At 38.9% G+C, this 27,384-nt stretch overlaps 2 protein-coding genes across 2 annotated transcripts; both read left to right on the top strand.

The window, feature by feature from the left end:
- Nucleotides 1-2,775: 2,775 nt before the first annotated feature.
- Or5h24 (olfactory receptor family 5 subfamily H member 24) lies at nt 2,776-3,699 on the top strand. Its single transcript, NM_001001108.1, has one exon. The coding sequence runs from the start codon at nt 2,776-2,778 to the stop codon at nt 3,697-3,699; it is 924 nt and encodes a 307-aa protein (NP_001001108.1).
- A 9,663-nt stretch (nt 3,700-13,362) lies between these two features.
- Or5h24b (olfactory receptor family 5 subfamily H member 24B) lies at nt 13,363-14,286 on the top strand. Its single transcript, NM_001000052.1, has one exon. It carries the CDS (start codon nt 13,363-13,365, stop codon nt 14,284-14,286), a length of 924 nt encoding a protein of 307 aa, NP_001000052.1.
- Nucleotides 14,287-27,384: the final 13,098 nt, after the last annotated feature.

Below are 27,384 nucleotides of genomic sequence, written 5' to 3' on the forward strand. Positions count from 1 at the left end.
CACCACAGCCATAAAAACTGCCACCAGGCTTCCGATATCTGTACACTGCTAAGTTCTTGGCTGCTTTCAAAATCCCAACACTTTAAAGACCTCTACAACCTCTCTCACAATATGGGTAAGAGAGATGATTTATGCCATAATATGAACCCATTGTCTGAAGAGTTAAATGCTCTTTAAATTGTGGTTGATATATGTTTAGTTTACCAGAACTCAGGTTGGTATAAAATAAATTAAGAACAATAAATGATTATTGATTAATTTTTGTTCACAAATACGCAGAAGAAAAATAGTTTAGCAATTATTTGTTTTGTTAGTGGTGTTATATTGTATATTGAGCAGTAAATTCAGTTTTCTTGAGCTAAGATATTGATTTTAAAGACCTAAGTAACTATTGTTCTTATATATGAATTTCTTCTCATAATTCCAATAAAAGTGATTACTTTCTGTATTTAATTAAAATCTTTAAGACTGGTTACTTAAATAAAATTCCCCTATATTATTAAGCTCGGAGACTTTCTCTATGTGAAAGAGAGAAAGACTCCCACATGTGAGAGCAACAAGTAGAGGCTGTATGTTTCACGAAGGAATAAATAGTTGATATATAAATAAGCACATTTGTGGCTTCATGTAAAGAAATACATTCCACACAATACTTCACTTAATGACTGAAAATATTAACATCCTATGTATCTCTTGTATAAGGATTAAATGTTTGTCATAATCTTACTCTGCCAGACAAAAAAACAATATTGATGAAAATGCTATCAAATAAAACCAGAAAGATATCTAAAGAACAGTTCTAACTTTAGTTTCAACATCATAAAGTATGGTTTAAATATGCAAAGAACTATGAGTCAAACATGTATGTGGGTTACTGTAGTACATGATTTGTGACACACAATTTATCCAATGCCTTTTAGAAGCACAAATTAATAGAGAAATGTATCTTAAATGTTTCAAAAGGAAAATGAAAAGTACTCAGAAGTGGCTGTAATCAAGCAATCAAAGAACAGCAGGGAGGAGAGAAGACAGACATCAGCATTGGCCTGGGGGGCTGTCCTGCATTCAGCTGCCATCCTTCCTGTGCTAGCCCTATTTTGTTGCTTCACATTTACTCTGTTCATTGTGTTTTTATGAGACTCCAGTTCTCTTTCAAATTTTCATGCATGAAATTTCCCTTTCCTGCACTTTTTCTCCTCTTGACATCTCCTTTTTATCCTCTCTGATTCATTTATCAAACAAGTTTCACAGTTATCAGTTTGTAAATTACAAATGGGCAAACAAGCAGTTCACAGCTTGCCCCACTCTCTTTGGCTCTCCCAGAGCAACTTTCTTCACTGTGGAATTCTTGCTGCCACTCACTCAGTTACTGCAACTCTTTGACATTATCTACACTCTTAGCGAAGTCCCTACATTTCTTAATTTCAGCAACCAGGGATCTCTACTGCTTATTCTACTAGAGCATTGTTTTGACAGTAAAATTTTATTTGGTAATTCTTAATATCTGTCTTTCAGGCCATAATCCTCAACTCCCTAGTTGAATGTAGATTTGTATGTTTTATGGATTAGTTATTTTTTAAATTGTCCACATTTTGAGTATGGGGATCACAGGCATGTATGACTTTGATCAGGGTTTTTCTGTTCATTTTCCCCTTATTTTAAAAATTTATTTATTCATTTTACCTCTCAATATCAGCCCTTTCTCTCTTCCCCATACCCACTCAAGCAAGTTCTTCCCCACATTCTACCTTCCCTTCTTTTTTCTGAGACTTTTAAGATGGGGAATCCCCCTTCTGTGTGTCACCTTATACACTAATACCCTCCACTCCACTCCCACTCCCACCCCATGCCTACCTCTGTACATCAAGTTGCTGAAGGACTAGGCACACCCTCTCTTACAGAAGCCAAACAATGCTATCTATTTTGGTGTGTAGGATCCACAGGTAGGCAGGCAGGCAACAGGCCTGCTCCAGTTTTGGGGGAACCTATATGAAGACTGAGCTGCTCATCTGCTACATGCAGAGATCTTAGGTCCACCTTGTGCTTGCTTTTTGGTTGGTGATTCAGTATCTGAGAGCCTTCCAGGGTCCAGGTTATTGAGTCCCTGTCCTCTTCAGGTTTTCAACCCTTCTCCCAAGTCCTCCCTAGGACTCCCCAAGCTTCATCTAAGGTTTGGCTGTGAGTCTTAACATTGCTTTCCATTGGCTGCTAGGTGGAGCCTCTCAGAGGTTTTCTTTCTTATCTTTCCTTTGATTCTAACTTGACTCTGTTACAGAAATTGTTACAATGCAGTCGGAAGACAAGAAAAAACAAAAGGGAATCAAGAATGTCATTTAAGGCAGAACACCACACCCACAACACTTTATAGATAAAAGAAGTTGGATCACTCTGGAAGGTGCAGGGCCTAAATTCTCCACATTCTTGCTTGGAGGTTTTTTGTTCGGTTGTTTTTCTTTTAGTCTATGAGTTTTCATTTCTATCTTTTCATAAGAAAATCTAAGATGTGTACGATTGAGTGAACAAATCTGTAAAACACACACTCTGTCTAGCCAAGAGCCACGAAGTACAAGATGGGTAAAAATAAGTTTTATAGAGGCTTTTAGCTTCTACATAGCTCCTTCAAAAGCTATTTTTAAAAATAAATAAATAAAATGATATACTGATATGGTTATTAGTCTATATCAAATGTACTCTCCTAAAATTTGATTGATAAATCCTGGTGAACATTCTTTTTCATGTGTTTTATTTTAGGGGCTATCCATTGAGGATTCAGAAATGAAAAATTCAACTGTGTGGACAGAGTTTGTGCTTACAGGGCTCACAGAGTCTCCAGAGCTACAGAGGCCCTTGTTCTTGTTATTCTTGGTAATCTATCTCATCACTATAGCAGGGAACCTTGGTCTAATCGCTCTGATCTGGAGTGACTCTCACTTACATATACCTATGTACTTCTTTCTTGGTCATCTGGCTTTTGTGGATGCTTGTCTATCATCCACAGTGACACCGAAGATGTTACTCAATTTCTTACAGATGAGTAAGATGATTTCCTTCTCTGATTGCATGACACAATTTTTTTTCTTTGCCGTCTTTGTTACTACAGAATGCTTCTTGTTGGCAGCTATGGCTTATGATCGCTATGTAGCCATATGCAAACCTTTACTTTATCCAATGATTATGACTAATAGACTCTGCATATGTCTATTAGTCTTGTGTTTTGTAGGTGGATTTCTTCATTCTTCGATACACGAGGGATTTTTATTTCTATTAACCTTCTGCAATTCCAATATAGTACATCACTTTTACTGTGACATCATTCCATTGCTAAAGATTTCCTGCACTGACTCTACTCTTAATTTTCAACTGTTATTTGTTTTTGCTGGAATAGTTCAAGTCTTCACCATTGTGGTTGTTCTTTTTTCCTATACTCTAGTGCTGTTTACAATTTTGCAAAGGAAATCTCTCCAAGGTATAAGGAAGGCGTTCTCAACCTGTGGTGCCCATCTCTTATCTGTGTCTTTATACTATGGGCCTCTTCTCTTCATATATGTTTTCCCTATGTCTCAGGAAGCAGATGATCAAGATATCATAGTCTCTTTGCTTTATGCAGTCATAATTCCTGTGTTAAATCCAATTATCTATAGCCTGAGAAACAAGCAAGTCATGGATTCTCTGAGAAAAATATTTAAAAAAAGGGTTTAGACCTAACAAAGTACTTGCTTTTTATTTGGTATTATAATTGCCAAACTTTTCTCTGTATGTTTTTTAATGTTTTAAAGAAATGTTCAAAGAATTTTGAATTTTAATTTACTTCTCTTTCTTTGAAAATGGCTAAATAAAATTTTCAATCATTTTTATGAACTAAGATGATTTCTCTAATAATAAAGTACCTAAAATACTGTTGTCTGTGGGGGGTTGCTCTGTTTCACCATTTCCTCATGATATCTTGACTGATTTTTGGGGGCATAGGATCATGTATTCTGTGATAATATGTATAGACATACAATTTGATTTTTGTTTTGCTTTGTTTTACATGGGTCATAGTTAAGAAATTGCCTTAAGTATTAAAAAAAACTTTGGACTTTGCACTTTGACAATGTCGAGACTGTGAAATACTACAGGGCCTTTAAAACTGGAATAAATGCATTTTATATCTTAAGATGGTCATTAGCCTATGGGAGTAGGGGAGTAGCCAGTAGTGGTTTGGATGACAAATGTCCCTCCAGACTTCAGACATATGTATGCAAACACTTGGTCTCCAGTTGGTGATGCTGTCTGTGGATTTTATAGAAATTTTAGAAAAGAAATTTTGATGATAGTGTGTTTTAAAGATTATAACTTTGTCCCATTTTCACTTTATTCTGTTTTCTGATATGGTAATGAATTGTGGTCAAACCAAATTTTTGCTCTAACTGCCTGTTGTCATTTGTGCCCACCATTATGGATGCTAAATATCTGGAAGCATAAGCCAAAATAAACTCTTTCACAATTTGCTTTTGGTCATGAAATTTACAATAGTAACAGAAAATTAATATATACAGTTTTAAATAATTTTTAACATTTTTTCTTTTCTTTTTATTTTATTTTTAAATTTACATTTCAAATGTTATCCCCTTTCCAGGTTTCTTCTCCAGAAACCCACTATTTATATGAGGGGCTTCCCCACCAACACATCCATTCCCTCCCACCTCCCCACCCAGATATTCCCCTACACTGTGTAATTGAGCCTTGACAGGACCAAGGGCTTCTCTTCTCATTGATTCTCAACTAGATCATCCTCTGGTACATATGCAGCTGAAGCCATAGGTCCATCCCTGTGTACTCTTGGGATGGTGGTTTAGTTCATGAGAGCTCTAGGAGTCTGGCTGGTTGATATTGTTCTTCTGTGAGATTGGAAAACTCTTCAGTTCCTTCAGTCCTTTCTCTAACTCCTCCGTTGGACACCCTGTTCTCAGTTCAATGCTTGGCTGCCAGCATCCATCTCCATATTTGTCAGGTTATGGCGGAGCCTCTCAGGAGACAGCTATATCAGGCTCCTGTCAGCTCGCACTTCTTGGCATCTTCAATAATGTCTGGGTTTCGTGGCTGTATATTTGTGTGTGTGTGTTGTGTGTGTGTGTGTGTGTGTGTGTGTGTGTGTATTTGTATACATATATACACACCCTAAGTGTTCTTTTTTGATTGGGATAACTAACTCAGGTGTTATTTTCTAGTTGTATCCATTTGCTTAATGATTTCATGAAGCCATTGGTTTTAATAGCTAAGTAGTACTCCATTGTGTAGATGTAGTACCACATTTTCTGTGTCCATTTCTCTGTTGAAGGGCATCTGGGTTCTTTTCAGCTTCTGGCTATTATAAATAAGGCTTCTATGAACAGAGTGGAGCATATGTCCTTGCTATACATTGCTATACTGGGTGTATGCCCAGGAAAGGTATAGCTGGGTCCTCAAGTAATACTAATCCAATTTTCTGAGGAAGCATCTGATTGATTTCTAGAGTGGTTGTAACAAATTGAAATCCTACCAACAATGGAGCAGTGTTCCTTTTTCTCCACGTCCTCACCAGCATCTGTTGTCCCCAGAGCTTTTGATCTTAGCCGTTTTGACTTCTATGAGGTGGAATCTTAGGGTTGTTTTGATTTCCCTGATGACTAAGGATGTTGAACATTAATTTAGGTGCTTCTCAACCATTTGACATTACTCAGTTGAAAATTCTTTGATTAGCTCTGTACCCCATTTTTAATAGGATTATTTGATTCTCTGGAGTCTACCTCTTTTGAGTTCTTTGTATATATTGAATATTAGCCCTCTATCAGATGTAGGTTTGGTAAAGATCTTTTTCCAATCTGTTGGTTGCCATTTTGTCCTAATGACAGTGGCCTTTTGCCTATGAGGTCCCATTTGTCAATTTTTGATTTTAGAGCATATGAAATTTTTCCCTATGCCCATGTGCTCAAGTCTCTTCTCCACTTACTTTTCTATTAGTTTCAGTGTATCTAGTTTTCTGTGGAGGCCTTCATCTACTTGGATTTAAGCTTTGTACAAGGCAATAAGAATGGCTCAATTTGCATTCTTCTACATGTTGACCTTCAGTTGACAGCACCGTTTGTTGAAAATGCTTTTTTTTTTCCCCATGGGATAGTTTTAGTTTCTTTGTCAAAGATCAAGTGACCATAGTTGTTTCATTTCTGGATATTCAATTCTATTCCATTGATCTACCTGCCCGTCTCTGTACCAGTAGAATACAATTTTTTTTCATGATTTCTCTGTAATACAGCTTGAGGTCAGGGAAGGTGATTCTCCCAGAAGTTCATTAATTTTTGAGAGTAGTTTTTGCTATTCTTGGGTTTTTGTTACTCCAAATGAGTTTTAATATTTTCTCCAAGTATTTGTATCATGACAAACAATATTGTTTTGTGTTTAGACAGTTAAAAATCTACTGACCTTCCAAAGTTACTTCCTAAGTTATTAAGAATTGTATATTTTCTCTGTATTAGTGGTATCAGATGTGATATAGGAAATATGTTTATCAGGGAGAGATGGGGGAGGTAGAAAGTGAGGAAGAGAAGGAGGAGAGAGAGACAGAGAGAGATAAAGGGAGTGAGGAAGAGAGAAAGACAGATGCTCTTAACTCAGTCTGTTACCACGTGCAGTGCTTTTACATGTTTTGAGCTTCTGTTTTATAGACTTTTTAAATATGGTTTAGATCACATGCTTGTGAGAAGGCAGAAGAAACAAATGAAAGTATAGAAAATAAATGGTCTTGACACCTACAAATTAAGAAAATGAAATCAATAAAAAAATTATTAGTATGTTTATATTTATGAGACTACTTTTATCATAAATAAGTCAGTTTAATGTTGTTATTGCAAAAATGAGATATTGCTAGGTAGATATAATTTTACAATGCTCAGTGAGTTGTTTGAAAAGATTAAAAAAAATAGCCTTCCATTGTTTAATTTGTGAATCCTTGTTAGCTCTCCCCAACTTCATACCCTTTAAAAGTAATGAGTGAGCATTCTCTTTTCTATTCTACTCTTTTGTGGATTCTGAAATTTCTTAGATATTACTTGTAGTGCCCAGAAGGAGCCCACTATAAACCTTTCTCACTCTGGGCCTTGCAAATTCTTACTACACATATTCTCAATCCTGTTATACTGCCTTATCTGTAACCACTATTAAACTGTTTCTCCAACCCCAATGTTGAGTACTAGCAGACCAGCTCTCATGTGCATGTTTAAAACTTAAAATCTGAACATGTTCCTATCACATTAAATCATTTTCTAGAGCCTTCCTTTACGTTTAGAGACTATGTAACCTCTGAGCATGCTTCCAAATCATGTACAATCTGAAACGTACACATGCTACCTCCATGGCCACACAGATCTCAAACTTCTGTGGCCACACTAATTTTCTCTCTGTATCTTTCTCGGCAGATAACTCACTTTTAAATTTTTTATTTCTCCCGTGATCATGATTCTCTCATAAATTTGTCTTTCATTGATGAAAGACTTGTGGATAACTGTCACAAAGTGCTACTCTTCTTTAAAGAAGACTCCTGAGGCCTCTTACAACCACAGAATGACAGCTTTGGGAAATTCAGAGGGTAGGCTCTCATGTTAGGCAATTCCAGATGCAGTCTACCTTCTATCCTGTGCTTGTTTCCTTTTCCTTCTTCCAGTATACCCAGGTTTCCTGACCCAATTTCAGTTGAGATTATGGGAGCTACACATGTCTGTAGCTTAATATGCAGTTTGCATGCAGAGAATAGCTGTGCTTTGACTTGCATTTGAAGTAATTCTAGAGTGTGTTGGCTGCCCTTGAATCATGTTCCGGTTTCCTCAAAGAAAACAATACAAAAAGTTGTCAGAGCAAGATATTATATCCATAAACCTTCTCCAAAATGAGTCACCATAAAACCAATCAGCCTTTTCACAAATGATCAAAACAGACAGTTTTCTAAAGAAGAAAAACAAAGAGGCAATAAATACTTTTTAGTTAATTATCCATTTATTTATTTATTCAATTTTTATTGGATATTTTATATATTTACATTTCAAATATCATCCCCTTTCCCCATTGTCCCCCTTCCCCCTTCTACCCCTCTACCTTCTTTTATGAAGATGCTCCCACCCTCACCCACCCCCTCCCACTAAAACATCCTGGAATTCCCCTACACTGAGGAAACAAGCCTTCACAGAACCAAGGGCTTCTACTCCTATTGATGCCATACAATGCCGTCCTCTGCTATATATGTGGCTGGAGCCATGGTGCTACCTAAGGACCCAGCTATACTACTCCTGGGAATATACCAAAAAGATGCTCCAACATATAATAAGGATACATGCTCCACTATACATGCCTTATATTTAATAGCCAGAATCTGGAAAGAACCCAAATGTCCCTAAACAGAGGAATGAATACATAAAAAGTTGTACATTTGCACAATGGAGTACTATTTAGCTATTAAGACAATGACTTCATGAAATTTTTCGGCAAATTGATGGAATTAGAAAATATCATCCTGAGTGAGGTAACTGAGTCACAAAAGAACAAACATGGTAGGCACTCGCTGATAAGTGGATATTAGCCCAAAAGCTCAGAATACCCAAGATACAATTCACAGGCCATATGAAGCTCAAGAAGAAGGAAGACGAAAATGTGGATTCTTCAGTCCTTCTTAGAAGGGGGAACAAAATACTCAATGGGAGGAAATACAGGGACAAAGAGTGGGGCAGAGACTGAAGGAAAGGCCATCCAGAGACTGCCCCACATGGGGATCCATCCCATCTGCAGCCACCAAACACAGACACTATTGATGATGCTAAGAAGTGCTTGCTGACAGGAGCCTGATGTGGATGTCTCCTGAAAGGCTCTGCCAGAGCTCTACTGATACAGATGAAGATGGTTGCAGCTAACCATTGGCCTGACCAAGGGGACTCCAATGGAGGAGTTAGAGAAAGGACTGAAGAAGCTGAAGGGGTTTGCAAACACATAGGAAGAACAACAATATCAACCAAGACCCCCAGAGTTCCTGGGGAGTAAATAACCAACCAAAGAGTATACATGGAGGAACCAATAACAATAAAGTTATGAGTATCCTTAGCTATTAAGGAAGTGCAAGTTAACACTTAGAGATTAAATCTCGCTGTACCTATAATGGCTATCACCAAAAAACCAAACCACGTAAGCTCAGAAAGACATTCTGAAACAGGAAAGCTGGTCTCTGTTGATAGCAAAGAAACTCATGAATAAATTAACATTGGAGTTCCTCAAAATCCTTTAAAAGAAAATAACATGTGAGTCAGCTATTCAGTGGTCAGAAACACACACTAAAGAATCTGGATCTCTGTGTCACAGAGATTCCTGTGACTCTTATTGCTATACCTTTCACAATAGTCAGAAAACTAGTTCAACCTAGGTGTCCATCTACAAATGAGTGGGTGACACCTATACACAGTGAAACAATTTTAATCATAAAGAAAAAAATAGTGACATTTGACTGAAAATGTGTGCAACTAGAAATCATTATGTCAAGTGTAATGAGCCAGATGAGAAAAAGACTATTTTTCTTCATATACAGAACTTACATGTAATTTATCTACATACATATATGTGTGTTTATTTATGTGTGTGCGGGGGGGGGGTGATCATGAAAATAAAGAATATTAGAAAAGACAAAGAGATCTTAAACAGAGTGGGAAATAGAGGGAAATGGAATGTATGTCATAGACAGGCTGAAGTGGGTACGAACTAGAAGAAAGGGCACCACTAGAAAGAGGGGGCATGCTGAGGTCAATGTGAAGGGAATGACTGAGAAGAAAGGAAATAACGTGTTCACATGCAGACAGCAGGATGATGAAACAATGTAGGCAAACTGAAAGAAGTTATTTAAATGAAAGTTCACCTAACCAGTCAGAAATGTCAACTGTGATTTTAAAAAATGGTGGCATAAGATGCTGTTTCTATATCGAAAGCCTATTTGGACACTGTGAATCAGTATCCGCAGGGTACATGTGAGCCATGCCCCATGAGATCATTGGGACTCCTTACATGAGTCCAGTCCGCAGTGCTCAGCACAGCGGCTACACTTTCTGTATGGGGAATGCTGGAGTGCCCGTTGGGAATTCCAGCTCTCTGCTTCTCCTCCAGCACACAGGGTTACACCTGACTCTTGTGTGGAAACACATTATATAGACATTTCCTGCACTGATAGAATGAGAGCTCCAGTTTGAGTCACTGTGGTAGGAACTGCTCCCCAGCTCACTGGTTTCCTGGAGGACTGTGTTTGTTTCCCTCCTAGAAAGCCTAACAAAGATCTCTTCAGCTTCTTCCAGGCTGTAGGTGAGAAAGAAATGATTTCTGTATTATTCTGCATGCTTTCTGGGACGAGCTGAAACGTCATTGAATTTATAATGATTTAAGATTTGCCTTTTGAGATTCTAGATCAGTATGGGAAAAAAAAGCAAGAGCAATGTTTGTATATTCTGATGTTTTATTTTCTGATGAAGTATGAATAACCAATGTAATTTAACCTGAATTCTTATGGTTATGGATGTTTTGTTTTCTGGTCAACTATCCATAGCATTTAGTTTTGAGGAGCTAAAACATTAAGACCTCTACAACCTCTCTCACAATATGGGTAAGAGAGATGATTTATGCCATAATATGAACCCATTTTCTGAAGAGTTAAATGCTCTTTAAATTGTGGTTGATTTATATTTAGCTTACCAGAACTCAGATTGGTATAAAATAAATTAAGAAAAATAAATGAATACTGATTAATTTTTGTTCACAAATATGCAGAAGAAAAATAGTTTAGCAATTATTTGTTTTGCTAGTGGTGTTATATTGTATATTGAGCAGTAAATTCAGTTTTCTTGAGCTAAGATATTGATTTTAAAGACCTAAGTAACTATTGTTCTTATATATGAATTTCTTCTCGTAATTCCAATAAAAGTGATTACTTTTTGCATTTAATTAAAATCTTTAAGACTGGTTACTTAAATACAATTCCCTTATATTGTTAAGTTCTGAGAATAATTTATTTGAAAATATTTTCAAATACATACACACAGAGAAAGACGCACACATGTGAGAGCAACAAGTAAAGGCTGTATGTTTCACGAAGGCATACATAGTTGATATATAAATAAGCACATTTGTGGCTTCATGTAAAGAAACACATTCCACACAATACTTCTCTTAATGACTGAAAATATTGACATCCTATGTATCTCTTGTATAAGGGTTAAATGTTTGTCATAATCTTACTCTGCCAGACAAAAAAAACCAATATTGACGAAAATGCTATCAAATAAAACCAGAAAGATATCTAGAGAACAGTTCTAACTTTAGTTTTAACATCATAAAGTATGGTTTAAATATGCAAAGAACTATGAGTCAAACATATGTGGGTTACTGTAATACATGATTTGTGACACACAATTTATCCAATGCCTTTTAGAAGCACAAATTAATAGAAAAATGTATCTTAAATGTTTCAAAAGGAAAATGAAAAGTACTCAGAAGTGGCTGTAATCAAGCAATCAAAGAACAGCAGGGAGGAGAGAAGACAGACATCAACATAGGCTTGGGGGGCTGTCCTGCATTCAGCTGCCATCCTTCCTGTGCTAGCCCTATTTTGTTGCTTCACATTTACTCTGTTCATTGTGTTTTTATGAGACTCCAGTTCTCTTTCAAATTTTCATGCATCCAAATTTCCCTTTCCTGCACTTTTTCTCCTCTTGACAACTCCCTTTTATCCCCTCTGATTCATTTATCAAACAAGTTTCACAGTTGTCAGTTTGTAAATTACAAATGGGCAAACAAGCAGTTCACAGCTTGCCCCACTCTCTTTGGCTCTCCCAGAGCATCTTTCTTCACTGTGAAATTCCTGCTGCCACTCACTCAGTTACTGCAACTCTTTGACATTATCTCCACTCTTAGCGAAGTCCCTACATTTCTTAATTTCAGCAACCAGGGATCGCTACTGCTTATTCTACTGGAGCATTGTTTTGGCAGTCAAATTTTATTTGATAAGTCTTGATATCTGCCTTTTCTTTGGGGCCATAATCCTCAACTCCCTAGTTGGATGTAGATTTGTATGTTTTACTGATTAGTTATTTTTCAATTGTCCACATCTTGCAGTATAGGGATCACAGGCATGTATGACTTTGATCAGGGTTTTTCTGTTCATTTTTCCCCTAATTTTAAAAATTTATTTATTCACTTTACCTCTCAATATCAGCCTTTTCTCTCTTCCCAGTACCCACTCAAGCAAGTTCTCCCCCACATTCTACCTTCCCTTACTTTTTTGAGACTTTTAAGATGGGGAATCCCCCTTCTGTGTGTCACCTTATACACTAATACCCTCCACTCCCACGGCCACCCCATGCCTACCGCTGTTCATCAAGTTGCTGCAGGACTAGGCACACCCTCTCTTACTGAAGCCAGACAATGCTATCTATTTTGGGGTGTGGGATCCACAGGTAGGCAGGCAGGCAACAGGCTGAGGGAGAATCCCTGCTCCAGTTTTGGGGGAACCTATATGAAGACTGAGCTGCTCATCTGCTACATCTGTGCAGAGATCTTAGGTCCACCTTATGCTTGCCCTTTGCTTGGTGATTCAGTATCTGGGAGCCCTCCGGGGACCCGATTATTTGTCTCTATTGGTATTCTTCCTATTGAGTCCCTGTCCTCTTCAGGTTTTCAACCCTTCTACGCACTCTTCCGTAGGACTCCCCAAGCTTCATCTAAGGTTTGGATGGGAGTCTTAGCATTGCTTTCCATTGACTGCTAGGTGGAGCCTCTCAGAGGTTTTCTTTCTTACCTTTCCTTTGATTCTAACTTGACTCTGTTACAGAAATTGATACAATGCAGTTAGATGACATGAGAAGACAAAAGGGAATCAAGAATGTCATTTTAGAGGCAATACCACACCTACAACACTTTATAGATAAAAGAAGTTGGATCATTCTGGAAGGTGCAGGGCCTAAATTCTCCACATTCTTGCTTGGAGGTTTTTTGTTCGGTTGTTTTTCTTTTAGTCTATGAGTTTTCATTTCTATCTTTTCATAACAAAATCTAAGAAGTGTAGGATTGAGTGAACAAATCTGTAAAACACACACTCTGTCTAGCCAAGAGCCACGAAGTACAAGATGGGTAAAAATTAGTTTTATAGAGGCTTTTAGCTTCTACATAGCTCCTTCAAAAGCTATTTTTAAAAATAAATAAATAAAATGATATACTGATATGGTTATTAGTCTATATCAAATGTACTCTCCTAAAATTTGATTGATAAATCCTGGTGAACATTCTTTTTCATGTGTTTTATTTTAGGGGCTATCCATTGAGGATTCAGAAATGAAAAATTCAACTGTGTGGACAGAGTTTGTGCTTACAGGGCTCACAGAGTCTCCAGAGCTACAGGGGCCCTTGTTCTTGTTATTCCTGGTAATCTATCTCATCACTATAGTAGGGAACCTTGGTCTAATTGCTCTGATCTGGAGTGACTCTCACTTACATATACCTATGTACTTCTTTCTTGGTCATCTGGCTTTTGTGGATGCTTGTCTATCATCCACAGTGACACCGAAGATGTTACTCAATTTCTTACAGATGAGTAAGGTAATTTCCTTCTCTGATTGCATGACACAATTTTTTTTCTTTGCCGTCTTTCTTACTACAGAATGCTTCTTGTTGGCAGCTATGGCTTATGATCGCTATGTAGCCATATGCAAACCTTTACTTTATCCAATGATTATGACTAATAGACTCTGCATATGTCTATTAGTCTTGTGTTTTGTAGGTGGATTTCTTCATGCTTCGATACATGAGGGATTTTTATTTCTATTAACCTTCTGCAATTCCAATATAGTACATCACTTTTACTGTGACATCATGCCATTGCTCAAGATTTCCTGTACAGACTCTACTCTTAATTTTCAACTGGTATTTGTTTTTGCTGGAATAGTTCAAATCTTCACCATTGTGATTGTTCTTGTTTCCTATACTCTAGTGCTGTTTACAATTTTGCAAAGGAAATCTCTCCAAGGTATAAGGAAGGCGTTCTCAACCTGTGGTGCCCATCTCTTATCTGTGTCTTTATACTATGGGCCTCTTCTCTTCATGTATGTTTTCCCTCTATCTCAGGAAGCAGATGATCAAGATATCATAGACTCTGTGCTTTATGCAGTCATAATTCCTGTGTTAAATCCAATTATCTATAGCCTGAGAAACAAGCAAGTCATGGATTCTCTGAAAAAAATATTACAGAAAAAGGTTTAGACATAACAAAAAAGTTGTTTTTTATTTGGTATTAAAATTTCACATTTTTCTCTGTAAGTTTCCTAATTTTAAAGAAATGCTCAGAGAATTTTGAATTTTAATGTTCTTATCTTTCTTTGAAAATGGCTAAATAAAATTTTTAATCATTTTTATGAATTAAGATGATTCATCTAATAATAAAGTACCTAAAATATTATTGTCTGTGGTAGGTTGAATAAGAAATGTCCTCCAAAGGTTCATGTATGTCACGTGCTCAATGTCCCGCCAGCAAGAACGACTCGAGGCAACAGGATTCTTCTGCGAACAAGCCTTTACTGTGTTACAGCTCTCTTGAACAGGGACCCAGAGAGGCAAAGTCGCTCGCCTTATATACACAACAGTATGCTAATTATCTCTCAGGGATTGGTGGGGCATGGATCACCCCACTATCACCCCACTACTTGTCCTCCAGGGATTGGCGTAGAATGAATCACCCATTAGCATGGTACCGCCCCTCATTAGCATATTAACGGTCAACTGACACCTGGTGCAAAAACCGCACATGTGCAGTACCGTTGTTCACCACTGGAGGGCGCCCTACATCTCATTATCGTATGGCCGCCCTAGCAAGGGGACAAGCCTGCACATGTGCAGTAAGTTGTTGACATCCAGACAAGGTTGGATGTCGGCACCATCTTTGTTTCGCCGCGCTGCTCTCTACACATGTATTTAAGCATTTTGGCACCCAGGTTGTTTGTAAATATCCTGGAATCTCTAGGACAACAACAGATTTTCTGGAAGAAGTACATTACTGGGGATGAGCTTGGAGAGCTTATTTTCTTACGCAGTCACCATGCTGTCACAGTCATTATGGACTCTGACCCTTTGGAGCTATAAATTATGGTAAGCCATTTCTTCCATAACTTACTTTTAGCCATGCTATTTTGTCATGGCAATAGTTAACTATCTAATACAGAAGGTGGCACCAGAAGTGGGATATCCATGTATAGAGCCTGAATATCTGTATTTTTTAAGACTTTGTAAGACTTTCAAACTTTTGAATAGAAAAGACGTAAATTCTATGAGATTAGCAGGGTATTGCAGGAGCCCAGTGCTTGGATTTAGCACATTAATGATTAACTCTGAGTCCCCAATAATGTATCAGGATCACATCATAGAAAGAATTGCAAGCACGTATATTTGAGGTCTTTTAAAAGAATAAGAATTCTCTATTTGTTGTTCCTGGTGTCTTCTTGCTTCTGTCTATTGTGTGAATTTAAATCTGCCTGAAGAATGTTGTCTTTTGTCTGTCTGTGTCAGCCTTTTTGTGTCTGTATGAGTATGTATCTATGTATGTCTGCATTTGTCTTTCCATAACAAAGGAATCTGCCCACACCTTTATTCAATTGTGAAGAAACCATTACACTATGGAAGGAAGGAATGTGATATTTTGTAAAATCATTAATAGAACTTTGTAAGTGCTTGACTCAGTGGCTTCAACTGATCTCAACTGACCCAGATAATAAGCAGTACTACAAACACCATTGTTTGTAAACAAATATCCATAAATGTTGAGATTAACTTTTATAGTGCATTTTAGAAGTTTCCTTTCATTCTCTGTATTTGCTGCTGTCAATAAATGACACATGCATTATTCTTCATCAGAGATATGGGAGAGTATGTAATTTAAGATACAGCTACAAATACATATGAAATACAAGGCAATAGTTGTTGAGATCTACAACACCTTCCTTAGAACATGGTGAAAGAAACAGTATAATTACACTGTAGCTTACAGTCTTAAGTCTTATGTGATTTCAAGGCATACTATTAACTTTCGCTATGAGCTCCACAGTCTAGAAGACAGTAGTGCTAAGAGTAATGTGTACTGTGGGGACCTGGCTCATGACATTTCAGAGGGGAGTAAGCTCTGTATTAGCAACTGGGATAGTGAGCATTGGTAACGTATTTTAGCAAAATATCTTTTTGCCCATATCCTGAGAATTTATGTAGGTTGTGTTAAAAAGTAATGGGCTAGTTTACTTAGTGGAAGAAATTTCAAGCCAGCATAAGGTTGAGTGTGTGGAGTAGTTATTACAGATTATACTTATACAGGAATAAAATTTAAAAGAAGGACAAAAATACAAAATGTAAAGTATGGAGAGCAAAAGAACACTAGGAGCTTAATATTAAATGAGGTTGTAATTGTTTAAAAAATATTAATACCATTAAGGAGATGCCTCCTGCTCTGTGTAGGAACAATAAGAAGGGTACACTGAAAGCAGCACCTTAACCAGCTAAACTTTCAAATTTTGATTCCGTGTTTAGGAGTTATCTTCCCCAAGAAAGAAATTGAATTCAAAAGCTGCAATTAGTGTAATTTGAAGGGGTGAGGGTCCATTTCAAGAAGGCAGACAACCTGGCACGGTCATCTACATAGTACTGGCTTTGGAGACAGGACAGTTGTAAGAGTGGAAAAAGCATGGAGTCTTTCTACAGGGTATTAAGATACATTAAGAACAAGTATGTAGGACATGACTGGGGTTGTTTCAAAGGGGCCCTGAGCAACCAGGAGGCTCTGAGTGAACTTTGCACAAAGCTGTGGAAGCAAAGATTGAATTGCACTGAAGACTCAAGATATTGGAGAGGCCTGAGCCATGAGAAATCTGTCAAGGAGAGATCCAGAAAGGGACAATAAATGGCTCAAGAAAATGCATTTTTGGAGGCAGCATAGCTGGAAGGACAGCATCTTCTAAGCCTTTTTAAACTACAGCTCCAGGCCACACCTCAGTCTAAAGGATTTCTACTTATCTTCCTGGGTTTCTGCATTGCTCTGTTTCACCATTTCCGCATGATATCTTGACTGATTTTTGGGGGGATAGGAACATGTATTCTGTGACAATATGTATGGACATACAATTTGATTTTTGTTTGCTTTGTTTTACATGGGTCATAGTTAAGAAATTGCCTTGAGTCTTAAAAAAACTTTGAACTTTGCACTTTGACAACGTCGAGACTGTGAAGTACTATAGGGCTTTTAAAACTGGAATAATGCGGGGTTGGGGATTTAGCTTAGTGGTAGAGCGCTTGCCTAGGAAGCGCAAGGCCCTGGGTTCGGTTCCCAGCTCCAGAAAAAAAAAAAACTGGAATAATGCATTTTATATCTTAAGATGGTCATTAGCCTATGGGAGTAGGGGAGTAGCCAATAGTGGTTTGGATGACAAATGGCCCTCCAGACTTCAGACATATGTATGCGAATACTTGGTCTCCAGTTGGTGATGCTGTCTGTGGATGTTATAGAAATTTTAGAAAAGAAATTTTGATGATAGTGTGTTTTAAAGATTATAACTTTGTCCCATTTTCACTTTATTCTGTTTTCTGATATGGTAATGAATTGTGGTCAAACCAAATTTTTGCTCTAACTGCCTGTTGTCATCTTGTGCCCACCATTATGAATGCTAAATATCTGGAAGCATAAGCCAAAATAAACTCTTTCTTTCATAATTCACTTTTGGTCATGGAATTTACAATAGTAACAGAAAATTAATGCATACAGTTTTAAATAATTTTTAACATTTTTTCTTTTATTGGATTTCTTATATTTACATTTCAAATGTTATCCCCTTTCCAGGTTTCCCCTCCAAAAACCCACTATTTATATGAGGGGGCTTCCCCACCAACACATCCATTCCCTCCCGCCTTCCCACCCAGATATTCCCCTACGCTGTGTAATTGAGCCTTGACAGGACCAAAGGCCTCTCTTCCCATTGATGCTCAACTAGGTCATCCTCTGGTATATATGCAGCTGAAGCCATAGGTCCATCCCTGTGTACTCTTGGGATGGTGGTTTAGTCCATGGGAGCTCCGGGAGTCTGGCTGGTTGATATTGTTCGTCTGTGAGATTAGAAAACTCCTCGGTTCCTTCAGTCCTTTCTCTAACTCCTCCATTGGACACCCTGTTCTCAGTTCAATGCTTGGCTGCGAGCATCCATCTCCATATTTGTCAGGTTATGGCGGAGCCTCTCAGGAGACAGCTATATCAGGCTCCTGTCAGCTCGCACTTCTTGGCATCTTCAATATTGTCTGGGTTGGTAGCTGTATATGTATGCCTCTCTCTCTCTCTCTTTCTCTCTCTCTCTCTCTCTCTCTCTCTCTCTCTCTCTCTCTCTCTCTCTGTGTGTGTGTGTGTGTGTGCGTGTGAATACATATATATACACCTTAAGTGTTCTTCCATGATTGGGATAACTCACTCAGGTGTTATTTTCTAGCTCTATCCATTTGCCTAAGAATTTCATGAAGTCATTGATTTTAATAGCTATGTAGTACTCCATTGTGTAGATGTACCACATTTTCTGTGTCCATTCCTCTGTTGAAGGGCATTTGGGTTCTTTCCAGCTTCTGGCTATTATAAATAAGGCTGCTATGAACAGAATGGAGCATGTGTCCTTGAAATACATTGGAGCATTTTTTCGGTGTATGCCCAGGAAAGACATAGCTGGGTCCTCAAGTAATAGTAGTCCAATTTTCTGAGGAAACGCCAGATTGATTTCTAGAGTGGTTGTACCTAATTGAAATCCTACCAATAATGGAGCAGTTTTCCTTTTTCTCCACATCCTCCCCAGCATCTGTTGTCCCCAGAGTTTTTGATCTTAGCCATTTTGACTTCTATGAGGTGGAATCTTAGGGTTGTTTTGACTTCCCTGATGACTAAGGATGTTGAACATTAATTTAGGTGCTTCTCAACCATTTGACATTACTCAGTTGAAAATTCTTTGATTAGCTCTGTACCCCATTTTTTAATAGCATTATTTGATTCTCTGGAGTCTACCTTTTATGAGTTCTTTGTATATATTGGATATTAGCCCTCTATGAGATGTAGGATTGGTAAAGATCTTTTTCCAATCTGTTGGTTTCCGTTTTGACCTAATGACAGTGTCCTTTGCCTATGAAGTCCCATTTGTCAATTTTCGATCTTAGAGCATAAGCCATTAATGTTCTGTTTATGAAATTTTTCCCTATGCCCATGTGCTCAAGTCTCTTCTCCACTTACTTTTCTATTAGTTTCAGTGTATCTGGTTTTATGTGTAGGTCTTCATCCACTTGGACTTAAGCTTTGTACAAGGCAATAAGAATGGATCAATTTGCATTCTTCTACATGTTGGCCTTCAGTTGACAGCACCGTTTGTTGAAAAAGCTGTCTTTTTTCCATGGGATGGTTTTAGTTTCTTTGTCAAAGACCAAGTGACCATAGCTGTGGTTTCATTTCTGGATATTCAATTCTATTCCATTGGTCTACCTGCCCGTCTCTGTACCAGTAGAATATAATTTTTTTTCATGATTTCTGTGTAATACAGCTTGAGGTCAGGGAAGGTGATTCTCCCAGATGTTCATTAATTGTTGAGAGTAGTTTTTGCTATTCTGCGTTTTACTCCAAATGAGTTTTAATATTTTGTCCATGTATTTGTATCATGACAAACAATATTGTTTTGTGTTTAGACAGTTAAAAATCTACTGACCTTCCGAAGTTACTTCCGAAGTTATTAAGAAATTGTATATTTTCTCTCTATTAGTGGTATCAGATATGATATAGGAAATGTGTTTATCAGGGAGAGATGCGGGGAGGTAGAAAGTGAGGAAGAGGAGGAGAGAGAGACAGAGAGAGATAAAGGGAGTGAGGAAGAGAGAAAGACAGATGCTCTTAACTCAGTCTGTTACCACGTGCAGTGTGCTTTTACATGTTTTGTGCTTCTGTTTTATAGAGTTTTTAAATATGGTATTAGGTCACATGGTTGTGAGAAGGCACAAATGAAAGTATAGGAAATAAATGGTCTTGTCACCTAGAAATTAAGCAAATGAAGTCAATAAAAAAAGAAAATCATTAGTATATTGATATTTATGAGACTACTTTTATCATAAATAAGTCAGTTTAATGTTGTTATTACAAAAATGAGATATTGCTGGGTAGATATAATTTTACAGTGCTCAGTGAGTTGTTTCAAAAGATTAAAAAAATAGCCTTCCATTGTTTTATTTGTGAATCCTTGTTAGCTTATCCTAGGTATACTCAACTGCATACCTTTTAAAAGTAATGAGTGAGCCTTCTTTTTTCTATTCTACTCTTTTTTGTATTTCATAGATATCCCTTGTAATGCCCAGAAGGAGCCCACTATAAAACTTTCTCACTCTGTGCCTTGCAAACTCTTACTACACATCTTCTCAATCCCGTTATACTGCCTTACCTGTAACCACTACTAAACTGTTTTTCCAACCCCAATGTGGAGTGCTAGCAGACAATCTCTCATGTGAATGATCAAAAGGAAAATCTGAACATGTTCCTGTCACATTAAATCATTTTCTAGAGCCTTCCTTTAAGTTTAGAGACTATATAACCTTGGAGCATGCTTCCAAATCATGTACAATCTGTAACATATACATGCTACCTCCATGGCCACATAGATCTCAGACCTCTGTGGCCATACAGATCTTCTCTTTGTATCTTTCTGGGCAAATAATTCACATTTAATTTTTTTTATTTCTCCAGTGATCATGATTCTCTCATAAGTTTGTTCTTTCATTGATGAAAGACGTATGGATAACAGTCACAAAATTCTACTCTTATTTAAAAAGACTCCTGAGGCCTCTTACAACCACAGAATGACAGCTTTGGGAAATGCAGAGGGTAGGCTCTCATGTTAGGAATTCCAGATGCAGTCTACCTTCTACTCTGTGATTTTTCCTTTTCCTTATTCCAGTATTGCCCCCACCAGCGGGACCCAGTTATTCGTGGGGGTCAAGGGGGACCCACACCTGCAAGAGAAAGGCGAGAAAGAGGAGCGAGACCAAGCAGTGTCCTTGTCAACGTGTTTATTGAGAGGAATGTACAGCACTTAAAGCTCTGAAGCAGGAATTGAAGTAGGAACTGAAGCTTAGGGCAGGGGGAGTATTGGGAAGTGCCCAAGGACATAAGGTGAATCATTAAACCACAAGATATTTTCCTTAGACAATGAGGCAACAGTCTTTAGGGGACATATTCTTTCTTTGAAAAGGTCAAGCCCTTCTCAGGAATCTGCTCAGGGCAGGGCTCTAGCTTTGCCCAGTCTGGCAGTCTGGTCCTGGTCCCCAACATCTCCCCGTTTCCTTAACTATCAGTGGGAGGAAGGTCTGGGCTATACGGTGTGCATACACGACCAGCACCTATAAGGAAAATCGGTGAAGCCCCGTGTCTTAGGCTACACAGGTTGCCCCCACATCTGGCACTCTCACTTAGGTTTCATTTTTTCTGCCAGGGTGGAAGTAGTGGTCTGAGATCAGACATGCCTCAAAGGATGTCCAGCTCGGCCATGGCGAGCCACTCTTGCAGTTACGACTGCATCCCAATGGCTAGGAACAATCTTATGCTTTAACACACCGTTCTGGGATATATGTGTATTTTTTGTGAGAGTGGGCAACCCAGATCATGGACCCGTGCTAATCCCATCGTAAAGTTACTTCACAGTGATGAGGTGTGCGCCTAGTACATGGCACCATAATATTCCCGCCATTGACGCTTCCACCAGCGACTGATTTTCCAGCCTGAGTTATAGGCTGGATTTAGGGTGGAGAAGTCTAGGGCAGCCACGGGCGACCCAAGGGGAGTGTCACACTCCCCGGTTGTCTCAGCCTCCTCATAATGGAGATGGTGGTAATGGACTGAGACCTGCTTGGTAACTGAATCTACCTGGGCCTTGCTAAAATCAGTTAACTTTCTAAGCACCCATTGACTAAAGGAGACAAGCAGCAGGAGTCCTATAAAGGGACCCAGGATACTGGGTAGAAGAGTGGTGAGCAGGGGAGAGGTAGAAAACCAATTTTTATACCAGGCTTCACTCTTTTCTCTTTCTCTATGTCTCTTTTGTAGACTTTCTCTTACTTTTGTAGGCTGTTTTCTACTAATCCTGCCTTATCAGCATAAAAGAAACACTCCTCCTTAAGGGCCGCACAGAGCCCTCCCTGTTGGAGAAAGAGAAGATCTAATCCCCTTCTATTTTGTAGAATAACCTCAGCCAAGGAAGCGACTGAATCTTTAAGATAGGTTATTCCTTGTCGAAGCTCACTGATGTCCCTGTCTATGGTAGCACTGAGCAGATGATAACTCTGTTGGGAGGTAATCAGGGAGGCAACCCCGGTTCCTGTCCCCACAGCTGACAGGTCTAGGAGTACTGCAAGAGTCATGGTGGTGATGGATTCTCTCTTCGTACGTGTGGAGGTGCCTCTTTCCCAGAACTGCAGGAACTCAAGATTGGGCCAGGGAACTCGTGCAGCGGTGGTGGAGTTGGCAGACATCACATCTCTGGCACCATTAAGAATCACCCAGGTAAAGGGGAAGCCCTTGGTCCTGCTAAGACTGAACCCCCAGTGAACGTGATTGTTGGGGGGAGGGCGGTAATGGGGGGAGGGTGGGGAGGGGAACACCCATATAGAAGGGGGATGTTGGCCCAGAAACCGGGAAAGGGAATAACATTCGAAATGTAAATAAGAAATATTCAAATTAATATAAAAAAAATAAAAAAAGAATCACCCAGGTATAGTTGAAGATCTGGTGAGGTGATGTAGCAAGGGCAGATGTGATGATGCTTCCAAGGATCCAGATGAAGGAGAACATGATCAGCATGGTCTGTAATTAAGCATAGTTAGACTTTTCCTCAGGGTTGTCCCTGGGTGGGTTAAAGGTCTTAAGGCTCTCGGGTAGCCAACGGGCACCCCCAGTCTTTGAATCCTAAATGCAGGCTTATACATGTCCCCAAATGAGGACCGGATCAGGGCCATACCATTGGGATGTTAATGGGTCCTTCCATAGGACTCGTGCATAATCATAAGTATGGGGGTGCCACAGGCGGTTTGCTGCAGTTTTTCTATCCTTATCCATGACAAGGTAGTTAAGGACAAAGAGTGCATGATTTATTAAATTTTGTGATTACCAGGGAGGGGAAATAATATTCCCCTATTTGACTGTAAGTTATAGATCATATTTTTAAGGGTTTGGTGAGCTCTTTCAACTATACCATGTCCCTGAGAATTATAAGGAATGCCTGTGACATGTTTAATTCCGAGTTGGGAACAAAAGTCTTAAAATTAGAACTAGTATATCCAGGTCCATTATCTGTTTTAACAATCTTAGGTTGAGGTAAAACTGTGAGGCAAGCCAGAACATGCCTTACAATATGTTTGGTGGCCTCCTCTGGCTGCAGGGATGCATAGATAAAGCCGCTAAGGGTATCAATGGTGACATGAATATATTTTAATTTACCAAAGGAAGGAAGATGGGTGACAACCATTTGCCAGAGCTCTCCAGGAACAAGCCCACCCACGGGGGTTGACCCCTAGGTGGGGGTCAGGTAGTATGGTCACGCAGCCTTTGCAATTACAGACTATTTGGTGAGCCTGTTCACAGGTGATCTTATATTTAAACCAAATGGTTTGTGTTTTAAGGTGCTGTAAGTCATGTGCTTTTTGGGCAAGTGTAAGGGGCGTTGAGAAGGCCCCCTGGGCCAAGGCCAAGCGCTGGGAGAGGCGATCAACAGCATCATTACCATCGACCAAGGGGCCTGGCAATCCGGTATGTGCTCAGATGTGTGCCACAAAGAAGGGGCAAGAACACCTCTGAATATACTTTTGTAAGGTGGCAAACACGGGGGCAGCATTGGTAGTAGGCAAATATAGGGCACTGTTTCTAACATGGGGATAGAAAACGCAAGATATGAGCTATCTGTATATAGGTTAAAGGGTGCATCGAGTAGCACACAAAGTACTGCTAGGATAGCTTGAAGCTCTACCAGCTGAGCGGAATCTAAAGGGCTAGAGAACTGTTGCATTTGACCATCAGTGGAAAATGTGGCTTGTCCATTAGAGGAGCTGTCTGTAAAGACAAGGTGGACTCGAAACATAGGGTGATCACGTGTTACCTTTGGAAAGACCACTGGGACTGTAATTTTGTGAAAAAACTGTATCAACTTATCTGAGGGGTAATGATTATCTATCTTACCCTGAAAGGCAATGCAGCTAATTGTCCATTCGTCTACATGTTGACTGAGCCAAGAGACCTGGGAGGGGCTATAAGGTAAGATTAAAGCATCGGGGTCCCTTCCAAAGAGCTTATGGGACTTTTCTCTTCCAAGACGTATGATTTGTGCCACCAGCAAGGGATAGGTGGGAAGGACCCTAGTTGAGGAGGCGGGTAAATGTATCCAGTAAAGAGGATATTGCTGCCAAAAAACTGCTGTTGGGGAAAAGGGGGTAGGAAGGTCCCAGTCCCCAACACAGTATACTCAGGTTTCCTGACCCAATTTCAGTTAAGATTATGGGAGTTGTACATGTCTGTAGCTTAATATGCAGTTTGCATGCAGAGAATAGCTGTGCTTTGTCTTGCATTTGAAGTAACTCTAGAGGATGTTGGCTGCCCTTGAATCATGTTCTGGTTTCTTAAAGCAAACAATACAAAAAGTCAGAGCAAGATATTACATTCATAAACTTCCTCCAAAATGAATCACCATAAAACCAAGTCAGCCATTCAACAAATGATCAAAACAGACAGTTTTCTAAAGAAAAAAAAGCAAACATGCAATAAATACTTTTAAGGTTAACTATCCATTTATTTCTTTATAATATTTTTCTTGGATATTTTATATATTTACATTTCAAATGTCATCCCCTTCCCCCCGTCTCCTATCCCACTTCTACCTTCTTTTATGAAGATGCTCCCACCCTCACCCACCCCTTCCCACTTCAACACACTGGCATTCCCCTACACTGAGGAAACACGCCTTCACAGAACCAAGGGCTTCTACTCCTATTGATGCCAGACAACACCATCCTTCCTACATATGTGGTTGGAACCATGGTGCTACCTGAGGACTCAGCTATACTACATTTACACAATGAAGTGCTATTCAGTTATTAAGACAATGACTCCATGAAATTCTTTGGCAAATTGATGGAATTAGAAAATATCATCCTGAGTGAGGTAACGGAGTCACAAAAGAACAGACATGGTAGGCACTCACTGATAAGTGGATATTAGCCCCAAAGCTCAGAATACCCAAGATACAATTCACAGGCCATATGAAGCTCAAGAAGAAGGGAGACCAAAATGTGGATTCTTCAGTCCTTTTTAGAAGGGGGAATAAAATACTCAATGGGAGGAAATACAGGGACAAAACATGGAGCAGAGACTGAAGAAAAGACTGCCCCACCTGGGGATCCATCCCACCTCCAGCTACCAAACACAGACACTATTGCTGATGCTAAGAAGAGCGTGCTGACAGGAGCCTGATATGGATGTCTCCTGAAAGGTTCTGCCAGAGCTCTACTGATACATATAAGGATGGTTGCAGCTAACCATTGGCCTGAACAAGGGAACCCCAATGGAGGAGTTAGAGAAAGGACTGAAGGAGCTGAAGGGGTTTGCAAACACATAGGAAGAACAACAATATCAACCAACAAGACACCCAGAGCAACCAAAGAGTATACATGGAGGAATCAATAACAATAAATACTGAGTATCCTTAGCTATTAAGGAAGTGCAAGTTAACACTTTGAGATTAAATCTCGCTGTACCTATAATGGCTATCACCAAGAAACCAAACCACGTAAGCTCAGAAAGACATTCTGAAACAGGAAAGCTGGTCTCTGTTGATAGCAATGGAAACTTATGAATAAATAAACATTATAGTTCCTCAAAATCCTTTAAAAGAAAATAACATGTGAGTCAGCTATTCAGTGGTCAGAAACACACACTAAAGAATCTGGATCTCTGTGTCACAGAGATTCCTGTGACTCTTATTGCTATACCTTTCACAATAGTCAGAAAATTAGTTCAACCTAGGTGTCCATCTACAAATGAATAGGTGACACCTATGTACAGTGAAACAGTTTTAGTCATAAAGAAAAAAAATAGTGACATTTGACTGGAAATGTATGCAACTAGAAATCATTATATCAAGTGAAATGAGCCAGATGAGAAAAAGACTGTATTTTTATTCATATACAGAACTTACATGTAATTTATCTACATACATATATGTGTGTTTATTTATATGTGTGCGGGGGTGTGATCATGAAAATAAAGAATATTAGGAAAGACAAAGAGATCTTAAACAAAGTGGGAAATAGAGGGAAATGGAATGTATGTCATAGACAGGCTGAAGTGGGTACGAACTAGAAGAAAGGGCACCACTAGAAAGAGGGGGCATGCTGAGGTCAATGTGAAGGGAATGACTGAGAAGAAAGGAAATAACGTGTTCACATGCAGACAGCAGGATGATGAAACAATGTAGGCAAACTGAAAGAAGTTATTTAAATGAAAGTTCACCTAACCAGTCAGAAATGTCAACTGTGATTTTAAAAAATGGTGGCATAAGATGCTGTTTCTATATCGAAAGCCTATTTGGACACTGTGAATCAGTATCCGCAGGGTACATGTGAGCCATGCCCCATGAGATCATTGGGACTCCTTACGCGCGTCCAGTCCACAGTGCTCAGCACAGCGGCTACACTTTCTGTATGGGGAATGCTGGAGTGCCCGTTGGGAATTCCAGCTCTCTGCTTCTCCTCCAGCACACAGGGTTACACCTGACTCTTGTGTGGAAACACATTATATAGACATTTCCTGCACTGATAGAATGAGAGCTCCAGCATGAGTCACTGTGGTAGGAACTGCTCCCCAGCTTACTGCTTTCCTGGAGGACTGTTTGTTTCCCTCCTAGAAAGCCTAACAAAGATCTCTTCAGCTTCTTCCAGGCTGTAGGTGAGAAAGAAATGATTTCTGTATTATTCTGCATGCTTTCTGGGACAAGCTGAAACGTCATTGAATTTATAATGATTTAAGATTTGCCTTTTGAGATTCTAGATCAGTATGGGAAAAAAAAGAGCAAGAGCAATGTTTGTATATTTCATTTTCTGATGAATTATGAATAACCAAGATAATTTAACCTGAATTCTTATGGTTAGGGATATTTTGTTACCTGGTCAACTATCCATAGCATTTAGTTTTGAGGAGCTAAAACATTAAGTTGCTCTAATAGCAAACTATTATGGCAATTTCAGTAGAGGTGACTATTTTATTTGAGAATGTTCTCTAACTCT

Source organism: Rattus norvegicus, chromosome 11, assembly GCF_021556685.1.
Source record: "Rattus norvegicus strain SHRSP/BbbUtx chromosome 11, alternate assembly SHRSP_T2T, whole genome shotgun sequence".
Taxonomy (NCBI): Eukaryota; Metazoa; Chordata; class Mammalia; order Rodentia; family Muridae; genus Rattus; species Rattus norvegicus.